General features: G+C 42.0%; 1 protein-coding gene across 4 annotated transcripts in view; it reads right to left on the bottom strand.

Annotated features, from left to right (window-relative positions):
* The window catches only part of SLC39A14 (solute carrier family 39 member 14), a 288443-nt gene that overhangs the window by 73613 nt on the left and 200590 nt on the right, over nucleotides 1-14240 (bottom strand). For 2 of the 4 annotated variants that reach the window (XM_085633969.1, XM_085633967.1), the window contains 2 exons: nucleotides 12285-12454; nucleotides 11586-11708 (listed from right to left, as the gene is read on the bottom strand). In XM_085633969.1, the coding sequence (XP_085490095.1) occupies nucleotides 11586-11708; nucleotides 12285-12454 (293 nt within the window). The remainder of the gene's footprint in view (nucleotides 1-11585; nucleotides 11709-12284; nucleotides 12455-14240) is intronic. The other 2 variants (XM_085633968.1, XM_085633966.1) reach the window with 1 other exon arrangement.

Raw genomic sequence — 14240 nt, 5'->3', positions numbered from 1 at the left:
ACGCCATTACTGAAGTCAGACAAACCACTCGTATGTGTGTACTTGGACCACTGCGGCCCCTTACAAACGGACGGGCCTACAAGTACATCATGGTTGCAGTAGATCCCTGCTCGAGATTCCTATGGGTTTGGCCTCAGCGTTCTACTGACGCTAGAACTGTTATAAAAGATTTGCGAGTCTTTATCGGTACATACGCAGTTAGCACGTTACACTCTGACCGCGGCCCTGCATTTAGCTCTCGGGCTTACAAAGAGGCCATGGAAGCAATGGGCGTTGCGTTGCGGTTCTCATCTCCGTATCATCCTGAAGGAAATTATGTTGTGGAGAGAAAAAAACGGGACTTAAAGCAATCTTTAACAGAAAGAGTATTAGGCAAGGGCGGTAATTGGGTCACACACCTGTATGGGGTTGAGCGGGCATGAAATAACCAGCCAAGAAGCTCACTAGGGGGAGTCACTCCATATGAGGTCCTCTTTGGGACACAAATGTGGGTACCTGATCTTGATTGCGAAGGCGCAATGGCGGATGAAAAATCATTTGACATCCATGATCGTTTGGCTGTTTTACAGAATCTGAAATATTCCAGGACAAAACAAAGCAATGTCCTCCTAAAGCAGACCGCCACTGAAGAAGTCAGGTTTTAAGAAAAACAAGGGTACCCCAATACGTGAACCTGGGGTGAAATATGCGGTAAAAAAACAATGGTTCGGGTGTGGCCAAAAGGTCCAATAATAAAGTGATCCTAAGGAGAGCACTTATGATTAGAGAGTTGAAGATTAATTACTTTAAAGGAGCAACAAAATTAATAATGTACATAGGGACATAAGTCAGTTCATGTGAAACATTTATTTCCACAACAATAGAATTCAGGTGCTCACACAAAAAGTGAAAGAGGCGTGACGTGCAGAGTGATGGTGAAGTTTAAAATAACAGCATTGCATTGACAGTGTAAAACTCCTGAAGCAACTTTATAAAATAGGAAGAGTTTTTTGTTGTAAAGGGTCAACGGCGTTTCGATCTCAACTGTTCGAGATCATCATCAGGACATATAACGGGTAAGCAAGCTGAATTGATGCAATTATTTGTAGCACAAGGAAGAGCAATTGAGGGCTTCAGAAAACAGCTGAGGGTGGAAGAGTTCACCCAGATTAATTCGCTGAAGGTACGAGCGTGAGAATATCACGTGTGAGTAAACTTGAAGGGCAGGGTCAGCTGTCGTGCACTAAACGCAGACAGTCCAAACAGCATGACGCACTGAGCTCCTCTCCCAAGACTTTCCGAATATGAACTGGGAGTGACTTTAACTAAACATATTGGCAGCAAATTGTTAAGCGCAACTTATACAGCTGACCCTGCCCTTGCCCTAAGAATAATTGCATCAATTCAGCTTGCTCACCCATTATATGTCCTGATGATGATCTCGAACAGTTGAGATCGAAACGCCGTTGACCCTTTACAACAAAAAACTCTTCCTATTCTATAAAGTTGCTTGAGGAGTTTTACACTATTGTTGTCAATGCAATGCCGTTATTTTAAACTTCACCATCACTCTGCACGTCACGCCTCTTTCACTTATTGTGTGAGCACCTGAATTCTATTGTTGTGGAAATAAATGTTTTACATGAACTGACTTATGTCCCTATGTACATTATTAATTTTGTTGCTCCTTTAAAGTAATTAATCTTCAACTCTCTAATCATAAGTGCTCTCCTTAGGATCACTTTATTATTGGACCTTTTGGCCACACCCGAACCATTGTTTTTTTAGCGCACTGAAGAAGTCAAGGCAGTAACGGCAAGACCTGTCTGAATCCCAAAAGTCGGGGATCTGATCAGAGAGAAAATTGCGGGCAAAAAGTAATTTGGACCTTCCTACAGAAAACCTGTACCAGTCCTTGCAGTGCACGGAACAAGAACTGTGCTACTCCCTCCTCTTGCTGGAAAAAAGGAGAAAAGATTTTTCTCAATTGACTTAATCAAACCACACTATGTGGCCAATACTGAGCAGTAGGCCTAGTAGACTCTGCTGTAGCAGACGCCCTCCCCTAGCTACAATCCAAGAAGTTCAAACAAAAAGACTCTTCACGTTTGAAGAGCCACCTGTAAGGAATGAAGGACTAAGCAACAACGCTATGAAACTTATTCCACTTGAACCAAATATTCAGACTCAAAATAATTCACAAGTTGCAATTCGACCAAATACAGACATCTACATCAACTTGCCTCATCGAGAGGAAAATAACATTTCAATTAATCCCGATGCAATTCCAACAATTGATCGAACAGCTTCTGGCTATTTCATTAACTTTGATACGTTTTCTAAGGATTCAAGTGAGCCGGAAACGATGGCAGCTAAAACACCGTTCAAGCAACAAGCAAAGAACTTTCTTCTCTTTCTTCAATAAAAAACATACCTGATATCACCTTGAATTGAACTCTGGGATAATGTTTTTTCTTTTATGGCTAGGCTTAGTATTGACTTTTAGCATGCTTATTAATGGACACTATTTTCAACAAGATTCCACAGCCAGGAAGGTCAACATCCTCCTGAAGCCACACACATCGTCAGATCGTGAACAAAGAGACTTATCAACAGTGAACATCACAGCTGTTCCTATATCGGATGGTATAGTTTGGGACAAGGTTGATTTCAACATATTCGGACCAACAGAACTTTTCAAAATTAATCATGTATTTAAAATCTCATTAAGTGATTTCATTACCACCAGTACATATTCTGATGATTGGGACACTGAAACAATTAATAACAGGTTATCTGACTTAGAGAAAACTGCTGCATTTTCTGAAAATGAAATGTTAGGTGGTTCATCTGATTATGATAAATTGTACTGCTATCAACATTATGGCCATCACTTCCTACACAAGTCCATTTCACCTAGGAATGTATTTATGTACCAACAGTGGGAACATTGTCCAACACCACAAAGGAGTAGCTCACAAACATTTGCACAAAAATGTGCATACTTTTCAGGTTTTAACATCACAGATCCAGTCACATTTTACTACAAGGTTGCACCAGAAACACCACTGAAAATTATGCTAACAAACACCAAACAGATTTACTCTGCTTCATTTCTGGCCCAGTTGTCTGAACAAGGTTTCGACCTATGGCATGACAAAATTGACACAAAATCTATTTGGGGTTCAAGGAACTGGCAAGTCCAGGGTACAGAGGCATTATTTAGAGCTTGCCTCATTCCACACCAGATAATCTTTCTAAATGACACTGTGCAACAAACTTCCTATCTAGGAATAGCCAAGATGAAGGAACTGAACACTCCAAAGTTTCCAACACCAAACAATGGTGGGCAGAATTCTTCTGAAGGAGAAAGGGCGACACATGGTGACATAATAGAGCAGATACCAACTGGAAGGAGTGGGTGGTTTGGCCCTTAGACACAAACATATGCCACAAACGGTTCCTACACATCACCGGGGGACAGAGTATGCATAGGCCAGACCCACGTTATGTACAGAGAGAACATCCAGGGGTAGTGACATCTTACAGTGTTGGAAAGTTGTGCCTACAATGGCTAGAAACCTCAACACTTACAGACGTGAAACAACACTCAACTTTACTCGCACAAGACATGGATCTTAGGGACTTTTTACTAGGAGCTAGGAAAAAACGTCGAAAACGTTTCATATATGCAGGCATTTATACTGCCTATAATGAAATCTGGAAGATTTCCCAACAAGAAGCCGCAGAGAGAATACGGGAAATAGACCATATAAACTTAGAAAAAGCTTTTGCTGTGGCGGATAATGGGTTAACTACTTTGACCTCCCGAGTATATTCATTGGGCAATATTGTATTATCTGCTTTCGACATCCTACAACAAGACTTAGCCATATTACAGCAAGGCCAATCACAGTTACGTTCTATCATGTTATTAATCTGGACGCTACAATCTTTGCATGCAGGCCTTGTGCCTTGGCGTTTTATAAACAGTACGTCTGTTTACAGAATACATTCTGACTGATACACAGACAGAAATGGCACAAAGGGGAGCTAAACATAAAATGCTGCAAATTTAAAAACTGGACAGACTTCAATTTACAGTAGCTGAATTACCATCAATTGAGTGGCTTATCCACAGCCAAATTACTCTACTGGTCATTACATTCCAGTTTCACTACTGCCTTGAACAGAGACAGGCAGGCACATATGAAAAACTGGGTAAAGAATACATTAAGAAATCCAGGGATTTACCGTATAAGTTCCGATGCCAGAGTGGGGATCGCAAAGTATTTCTTAGCGGCACAAACTGCAGGAACCCTTTAAGCGATTCTCTCATATGCCGAGACATTGTTTTGCATGGAGCCTGTAATGGTTCAGTTTCGAATCGGTCTTGCCACATGAAAGGAACACCAGCGGCCATGAGAACGCCAGTGTTAGAGTTACATTCCAATGGGAGTTACTTGATGCTGAACGATCAAGATTGCTGTGGCATGCTTCCAGGCATCGCATATCTGGTCACTGTGAACACCAGGGTTACTTGCTGTATGCAAGTACTGTTCCCTCTGACAAATACAGCTAGGGAGGCGCTAGTATGGCCTTCTCTGAATGTTTCGTTGATATAGTTTGATACTTTGGGCAGAATGAAAGCCATGCTTTTACAGCAAACCGTGCCGCTGCCCGCCGCTCGAGAAACCTTTGAACTTCAAGTTGCAAAGACCTCGAACGAGATACAGGTGCTAATTCGAACTAATTGCCCCCCACATTTAGTAGAAATGGTGGGTCGTATCTTTAACATGTCTGATACGAGTGGCATAATTAACCTATTTAAGACCATAGGGTCCGGATTCCTTAGCACATTCCAGACTATCCTCGGAGTTATCCCTAACTTCATACACTCCGTGTTTGGAAGCATTTTCGGGGGTCTACCTCTGATCCTGCTTGCTGTAGCTGGAATCCTGATTATCGTCTACCTGCTGCGCAATGGACAGACCATCCGCCAGCGAGATTGCGAAAGCTCTCCTGGAAAGACATTACTGTGAGCGTATGATACAGCATTTCGGTTCACCTTGCCTAAGAGAACTAAGTGCTTCTTGGTTCTTATCCTTCACACCAGTCTTTGAGGACTGCATCGTACCTGTCTTCCGATGCCTGTTTTGCAGAGGCGAATGAGAGTTGGACGTCTGTCTGACCCCGCTGACGGAGACACCACTGGACTTAGATTCCAGGCTGGAGCCCTTGTGGTCCCATGCTCGACTTTGTCCCCAGCGTATTCCCATTTTGATGCATGCCTTCCTTCAGGATCTGCAGGTGCCCTTCACGACTGAATTAAATTTCAGCTCCAGCATTGACACAGAGGTTTCGAATCTGGTAACTGAAGCGTACACACTAGCTACTGGACAGGAGGAGTTACATCTGTGCACACTTGACGTGCTCTGTGAGGTACTTCAAAGTTTTGTCCCCTGCTGTAGCAGGCAGCGATAATGTTATGTCTCACGGCCAGGACTTCTAATCTGAATTTGGCTCACCGTGTGCTGGGAACAACTATGGAACTTTTTCCTTCCCCTTCCATTTTCAAAATTATTCTTGCAAATTGACACTTTCCGAAGCATGGCCTTCTATAAACGCTTACAGTAGTTCAACTTGTGTGATCGAATTCGTTCAGGACTGTGATTTGCGGACTTTTTCATCATTTGCAAACATTACCGGAGAACATTTTTCATCGTTTTAAAACTGTTTTTAAGTGACTTTTATCATTTTTTAGAAACATTTTAAATGACTGCTTGATAATTATATGCACTGACACTGTTATACCTATGTGTTTCAAGAAACGTGTATTATTATTGTTAAGTATAAGGTGAAGTGGGTGTTATGTTTCATATCGGTACTCTACTATAGGTCCAGGGAACATCGTACACTTTCCCTACATCAGCGCTCGTTATTTCATATGAACGAGCCTTATAAGGACATAACTCCAAATAAGGACTGTAGCCTTTTATGGACTAAACCTTTCACCTAGTTCCATGCAGAGGGTGGGTTTTTCCCAATTGATACTGCTAAGACGTCACCCCTAGCGCATATGAATAATTGATGAGTACACTCTCCAGGAGCTATCCTTCACCTCTCCCATCGACGCACAAGGTTTAATCCCAACGTCATCCTCATACTGAACAATGGGTAACACACGTACATAGACTATAAATACAGCGCCCCTTGCTATTAGAAAGCAGGAGGAACCGAGACAACACACTGACCAGAGACGCTGCAGCTCCGGCATGCCATCGCTCCAGCTGACAGTGGTCTGACGATCCCTTGCGGGGTGTTCAGCACAAGTCCAGGACGAAGTCCCACACTTTCACTATTCAGGTAATGGGGTTCGACTAACAGCCTAGTGGGATTCTTAGCTCGTAGGCTCAGGCTCTAAAGCACCTACTCACATGCTATGTACACTTAGGTATATCTAGTCAGGCATCTTAGGAGTACGCACTTTATTTTATAAATGCAGTTCATATTCATGTATCTGTTCATGACTATTACGCAATGGTAGAACAATACCATTTATTTTTATTCACTGTACTGCTGGTTCTATATCTCTGCTACTGTATTACAGTTATGGCAGCGCATATATCTTACATGAGAAGAACAACGGTACAATAAACTCTTATTGTAAAAACGCCCGACTGTTTCTTCTGCGTATCTCTCAGAGAGCAAAAACAAGTAAGCACAAGTGACTGGTTGAAAAGTAATATATTGTTTCCACGAGTCTGAGGTTATTGTGTTCTGAGGTTGCCAAAACTAATCTCTCTGATAGCAGGAGAATCTGGTGGCACTGCGAGCTAGCTAATGCAAACCATAGGCTAACATATGCGGCGGGGGTGAACGGAGTCAGTCCGCCACCAGACCCACAGTATATGTTATACGTAAACGTCGTAGGTCCTGCATGACAGGGTACTTTTGGGACTACAAAACAAGACTCGTCCCTCATTAACATTTCAGCCTTTCCAGTGACTGAAGGGATTGCTTTGGATAAAGTTCCTTTCAATATATTTGGCCCTACGGATATCCTGCAGATACCATGTGTCCAAAGTTTCTATGGGTGATGTAATAGTACCTGGGTTACATTTGGATGACTGCGATGTTAAAACTGTAAATTCTATGCTTACAGAATTGGGATATTATACTGGGTTTTTTAATCGGAAGACCTGTAGCCTAATTCTGCTAAGTATGCCAATATGTTCTGTTATCACCATTAGGGACATCACTACCTACATAGAGCCAGTATTCAACGTCTATCTTTTAATTATACACAATGGGAACATTGTCCGACTCCCCCACAAGGGATTTCTACAACACAAAGACAAATTCACGTATTTCACAGGATATGACACTTTAGACCACATGTTCTATTATTTCAAAATACTTCCTACCCTACAAAAAAACATATATGCTTACAGAGACCAAACTCATATATACAGCTTAGTTTGTTAACCAGTTAGCCCTTAAAGGCTATGATTACTGGAAGAATACAATTGACTTAAAAATCCATTTGGGGGAATAAAATTGTGGCAGGTTCACGGAACACAAACCTTATTTTGAGCCTGCTTAATTCCCACACAAAGATTTTTTATGAATGACAGTCCAGCAGACAAAATGTCTAGGCTTGGCAAAAATTAAATAATTGAATGCTCCAATAATTCCTTCCATTTATTGCTTTGAAATTGGCAAATTTTGTCAAACTACACCGAAGAATAACTCAATAGCATGGTGCAGAATGGTACATTCAATTCCACACTTTCAGGTCCTAATTGGTGGTTATTGTGGCCAGTAGACACTAATGGTCGCCATGCTCGTTTTCTCAATTCATATCAAGCAGACCTGATCTTCAATACTCCCAATCACAGCATTCTGATATTGTTACCACTTATTCGGTGTGAAAATTGTCTCAATAATGATAGGAACATTCCATACTGTCTACAGCGAAACAACATCTTTTTCTCCCGTTACAAGACATGGATTTGTCAGATTTTCTTTTGGATCCCAAATCTCCACATCCTAAAATATTTATATGATACCTATAATGACATTTGGAAATTGTCCCAAATGGAAGCTGCTGCACGTTTAAGACCGATTGACCAAGATAATTTGGATACAGTGCTTGCTGTTGTTGATAATAGTATTAATATGCTGTCCTCTCGTATTTACAACTTAAATAACATTGTGTTGTCTGTTATTGCTATTATGCAAAGTGATCTGTCAACAATGAATGATGGGCAAAGTCAGCTTAGATCTATTATGCAGTTTAGCTGGACACTTCAAACACTTAAGAATGGGCGCGTACCATGGCGCTATCTGAATTCCAGCAGTTTATTTTTGTCTATTAATTTAAACCGCAAGCAACAATTGATGGCAATGAAAGACATGAACTACACAATGCTACACTTAAGAGAAGTTAAAACAACTTCCATTCACTATAGCTGAAACACCTTAAGCGGTGTGGTTAATACACAGCGTTATCTCTACCTATTTCAACATTTCAATTCACAGCTTGCATGAAACATTTTCCTGTTGGTAGATATGAACCCCTTGGAGGCATTTACATTCAGGAGTTATGGTCACTTTCCTTCTCCTTTCGTTGTGAAGATACCAATAAGGAAGTTTTCACTTGTTTCCAAACATGTTAAAATCTACGGCGCATGTAATGCTTCAGTGCCAAATTTGTCTTCTTATTTAAAAGGAATGCCAGTTCCCACAATTCTTTCACTTATTATGGTCCTTTCAAATGGAAGTTATTTAATGCTTAGTGATCAAGATTGTTGCAGTATGCAAGCTGAAGTTACCTACATTTTGTCAGTTTTCCAGCTCATCACTTGTTGCAACAACATCTTATTTCCCCCTAAGAATGGTATTATAGATACCTTGGTGTGGCCTTCCATTCCAGCTTTGAAAACAGATTTCACCAAACTAAACAGACTCAAAGCATTACTGTTGCAAAAGGTAGCACTCTCACATCTGCTTGCGAAACCTTTGAACTGCAGGTGGCTGGAACGTCTAGTGAAATACAGTCATTGTTAAATACAAATCTTCCCCTGCATTTCAGTGAATTAGTGATTCAAATTTTTAATACGTCTAACACAGCCGGTCTTGCACACTTTAAAATTATAGGATCAGGCCTTGTCAGTTCCTGCCAGACTATCTTTGGAGTAGTCTCAGCTTTTATTCATAAAACATTTTCCAGTGTATTCGGAGGATTTCCACTGCAGATAGTCCTTATTCGAAGCATTCTCATCCTATTTCTGCTTCTCCGCAATGGATGTTCCTTTTGCACGCCCTCTGGAACTACAGCCGCTCCAACACTATCATGAGCGTATGCTTCGGATTTTTGGGATATTTTTACTACAAGAGCTGGATCTCGATTGGTCCTTAACAATTCGGCGTGCCTGGTTTACCTGCGTACACCCGTGTTCCATTGCCTCTGGTGCCCCTTTGAATGGGCACTGGATATTTGCCTCTCTTCTCAGACAGCCGCTGCCATGGCCGTTGAACTACTGAATCACTTACGACCCATCTTACGGACTGTCCCCTAGGTTTGCGGCTTCTCCACAATGCAAGGTTTGAGCCACTCACCTTTGAGGAAATATTTGCATTGGTACATGGATCACAGGACTACAGGCTCCACTAACATGGATGCTGGTTACCCAGTAGCTATCTCAGCATTGGCTGAGACCAAGGATCATGTCTGTTCTTTAGAACTTGTGACTTGGGCTGTTAATCATTCCTCTTTTGCGGAATCGGACTCCTTTATGGAGTCCCTGGCCTTTGAATTTGCTAATGATACAATGGATTCCTCGGAAGCACCAAAATTTGACTATTTTCCAAAATTGTCAATTTTTTAGTTTTCCAATGATAACTTTACGAATTATGCTTTGAGTTTATTTTTCTAATTGCATTTATATTTTAATGCCTTTTCGTGCTATTATCATGACTAAAGGGAGGGTGTTGTGTGTTTCACATATGGTTCAGTTTAGTTTTCCCTATGTTAGCCTAATCTTGGACATTGTAGGCCTCTTTGGTTCTGCACACATAACACGTTTGCCTTTGTACCACATTATATTTTCACACGGAACCGGCAAATGTTTTTGTATTTTATTATTTTCCTGGGTTTTAGTCTGAACAGCCTATGAAAGGTCAAACAACATTGCCCCTTGTTATTCTCCCTGGTCAGACACTAGCACCTAGACATATTAAAGAAATGAAGCTGCTGTTTTCGAATACACCTATCCTGTCATATAATTGAAGACAGAGGTTCTGGAAAAAAAAACACACACACACCTCCCACCAAAGTCGAGATGAAGACGCTGCGTCAGCTGTGATGTAGAACATCCACCTATGTATGCTAAGGTACGGGGTCTGCCACTAAACAGATATCTATAGCCGTTTAGTTTTCGTAGTAGTGAAGGGCTTAGGCCGATCCGTCATATGACAGGGCTCTTTATTGTATATGGTTTATTAACCGTGCTGAGGACATTATTGACATGCATTTGTTTTCTAAATGTAGCGCAATTATTGCATCTTAGAGCACAATAGTTTAAATAAACATTGTAAAATTCCGTTGTGTCTCTTTTTTATCTTATATTGTCGACAAGTACGAGTGAGAGAGAGAGAAAGGGTGTGTCCCGTTACCGCGATCCCTGAGAGGGTCAAGAGTGTTGTGTTCAGGGGTGCCAAACCACTTGTCTCTCTGGAAAAGTTAGGAGGACAAGTGAGGCAGTATAGCTGGTCTGACTCGTGCTTATGGATACTGAGGTAGTATGGTGACTCAGACTATACATACTGATGTTCTATGGTCCCAAGCACAGGTCTGTTCCTGAGCAGAATCCCTGCAACACCCCTCTATGTCAACTTCATTGACTATGAGAAGGCATTCGACAGTATGGACAGAGAGACCCTTTGGAAACTCCTCTGTCACTACGGTGTGCCAGATAATCATGTAAGAATCATCAGTAATTCTACCGAAGGATTAACCTTCAAGATAGTCCATGGAGGGCAGCTCACAGACGCCACTGAAGTGAGTACTGGAGTGTGCCAGGATTGTTTGCTCTCACCTTCGTCATGATACATCCAGATCAAGGAAAAGAAATGGTATCTAGTGGACATCCTGGACGCAGCACGATGACCTGGACTTTGTGGATGACTTGGCCCTGCTATCCCATACCCATCTGCAGATGCAAGAGAAGACCGACAAAGTGGCAGCCAAATAAGCACAACTTGGCCTCAAACCCACAGGGGAAAAAAACAAGATTCCGAAGGCTAACATGACCAGCACTACTGCAGTCACTCTTGCAGGAGATGCACTGGAAGAGGTTGAGGGAGGAACTATGGCTAAAGGAAATCGTTAGAGGAAAATACTGAGGTACAGCTAGAGAGCCCCTTCTGTGAGGCATTTGCAGTATGGCGAAGGTTAGGTCAGTAAGGGAAGCTGGAAGTAAGGCTGATGCAGAAAGACCCCTAGACCGGAGTATGTGTATAAACTGAGGCATGGAGGGTTAGATGTTATGTCGTGGAAAAGCATGAAAGGGAAGGTCCTTCCTCTCAAAGCTAAATCTTACCTCATCCTTCTGCTTCAGAATCATCTTTAAAACCTTCTCAGTGAAGAAAAAAAGGTAGAAGCCTCCGAAGACCACTGCAGACTTGGAAACATAATAGTCCTCTAATGGGTTGAATCCAAATGCCTGTGGAGTAGATATAGGAGAATCTGTGAGAACACTTTTTGCTTTAAACCCACACCCCGTCAGAGTGCAGAGAACTCGCATCCAACCCAAACAACGATTCTACACTGCACTCTTGGGTGTCCAAAATCTTCCATACATACTAAGGGGCATCCCACACTGACCCAATAACCCATAAATCCTCTTCTCTTCCCCTAACATAGAAGCATTATTGCAGTTCCACTCTAATCCTAAGGAATCCAAAATGTTTACTCCTACGTTTAATGGTTCACATCATGCTCAGGCCCCAACTCACCTGACCAATATGGTTTGTAGAGAAAAAAGGCAGGAGGGTACATTAAGCTCAGGGCAAGGAGCAGCTATATACACTGTCCAGTAAATGCATTCCTCTAGTGCACTGTAACTAACTAGTCATTCCATTCAACAAAGCAAGGCATGCATCAACCACAAACAATTGGGTGCCCCACCTGTCAAACATCCTCACTTTATTGACTGTCCCTGCCCTCAACTACCACAATATCCCCTACTCTCCCAGTTTATCCTGGAATTCACAGGTGAGGGAGAAGGGAGTGTGCCTACCTCTGGGATTAGCTGAAAGAGGGCATTGGAGTAGAGGGTGCCAATCGCCAGGGCTATGAAGTAGAGCAGCAGCCGGTTGTAAAACCTTTTCTTCATGAAGGGGACGACACTGGCCCCAACCAGTGAGCAGAGAGAAATAACTGTCACACAGACGAAGCCGTAACCCCAAACTGTGTGGAGAACCCCGCACCCATCCCTCACAGCCCCACCAAGAGGAGCGCATAGGGCACAATTAAAAGAATGAGGCGATGAAGGCAGATTCCAGAGAGAAATTATCCAGAATTCCAGAGGAAAGCAGATTCCAACACCAGAGAGAGAGAAAGGGAGAAATCCAATTAGTGATTTTGCAATACTTGCATTGTAGATACAGACATAAAGATCGTATGCAGAACAGTCCCGTAACTGAAGGCCTTGGTCTAAGGCAGGAGTTAATAGGCATCTACTCAAGCACTCTAGCAACTGGAAAGGGCTGAACCCTCATATTCAGCATGTGCGTAGGGGAAGGGGAATTAATCTTTGGAGAATAATACAGCTCCAGGACTGTGCAGCACTTACAATTCATTTAATGTATGTATAAAGGCTCTCGCTCCAGCCTCATCAAAACTCCGACTACTTACACCAATAGGTTGGGTCTGCTAACTGATCCATAGCTTTCCAGGACCATGCACAGGGACAGAAAGCCTTGATCAAAAGAGGCTGACAGGAGCTAGAACAGCAACCCTAGGGGCCGAATTCACAATGGCTATCTTGGACCAAAAGTCTAACTTTTCTACTTTTCAGTATTCAAAAAGGTCAGTTACTACTTTTAGACTTTTGGACCAACTTTACCCTTGTTAATACTGAAAAGTAGTAAAGTTAGACTTTTGGTCTAAGTTAGACTTTTGGTCTAACTTTACCTTTGTGAATCGGGATCTAGGTTTTTAGCTAGCAGGTGGGAGCAAGGGTGTCCAGGGGACACCCCAAAACTCTCTTTAAGTATCATATCTGCATGTTCATTCTTCCTCCTACTGTACAAGGCGCTGCCTGTGTCTATTTCCAGATACTGCAGATGTTCTGAATGGACAATCCCCTTCCACTGGGTACATGTGTGGCCCTAGAGGTGCACGCTAATACAAGCGAGAGTTTTCTTTAAATCATCAGGACAGTAGTTTAACTATGCTCGGCAGGTCTCCCAGAGATTTAGTTCTACCACACAATCTTAGGAAGATCCTAGTGCACCATTCTGGTGTGTAAATTACAGTTTACCATGGGATTCAGCAGGTGATCTGTCAATTTGCTTTTCTTGTTCTAATGTTGTTCACAACTTACTCCAGAAAGCCCCTGTATTGATGATAATAGCTGCAATCTACCAAAGCTAATCTGTGCGGAAATGGTTGCTTCTTTTTGAGTGTGCCTGTTGACTAAAGTCTCCAGGCACCTGTCAGTCAGGGATTAAATTACTGTACAATAATTCATAATGGGCCTTTAGTAGCATCTACTGATAAAAATATTTCTGCACTTAGGTCTCTTTTTGCAAGTAGTGCTCCCTGTTTAAGGAAAGTGCCACTATTGCTGTGAGCACACAATCAGAGGAGGCATTTCCATGCTTTCTGTTTTGAAAAACGCCTTCTGTTGCCTAAGCGCACTGAAAGTGATTTCAAGGCGAAAAAATAGAGTCCATGAGCTATTGGACTTATTGCAGGTTGCATCCAGTAGATGGGGTAGGGGCTCATTAAGTGAATAAGGAGTCCAGGAGATCAAGAAGCTGGAGCGAGTACCTTTGACAAGTAAAATTTGATACCCATCAAAATTATTAAAACAATAGTTAATGACAATTAGAATGTGATAACAAAACATACATTTCTGGAATTTAAGAAAAATTAAATCAGACTCTCCATTTGGTAAAGAGAAAAAAGGGCACGAGGTGAAGGACAACCCAAAGAAATGTTTTTTTTTTGTTTTTTTTTTTAATACACA

This window comes from Triturus cristatus, chromosome 11 (assembly GCF_964204655.1).
Source record: "Triturus cristatus chromosome 11, aTriCri1.1, whole genome shotgun sequence".
In the NCBI taxonomy this organism is placed as follows: Eukaryota; Metazoa; Chordata; class Amphibia; order Caudata; family Salamandridae; genus Triturus; species Triturus cristatus.
This window is presented reverse-complemented; position numbering and strand designations above follow the sequence as displayed.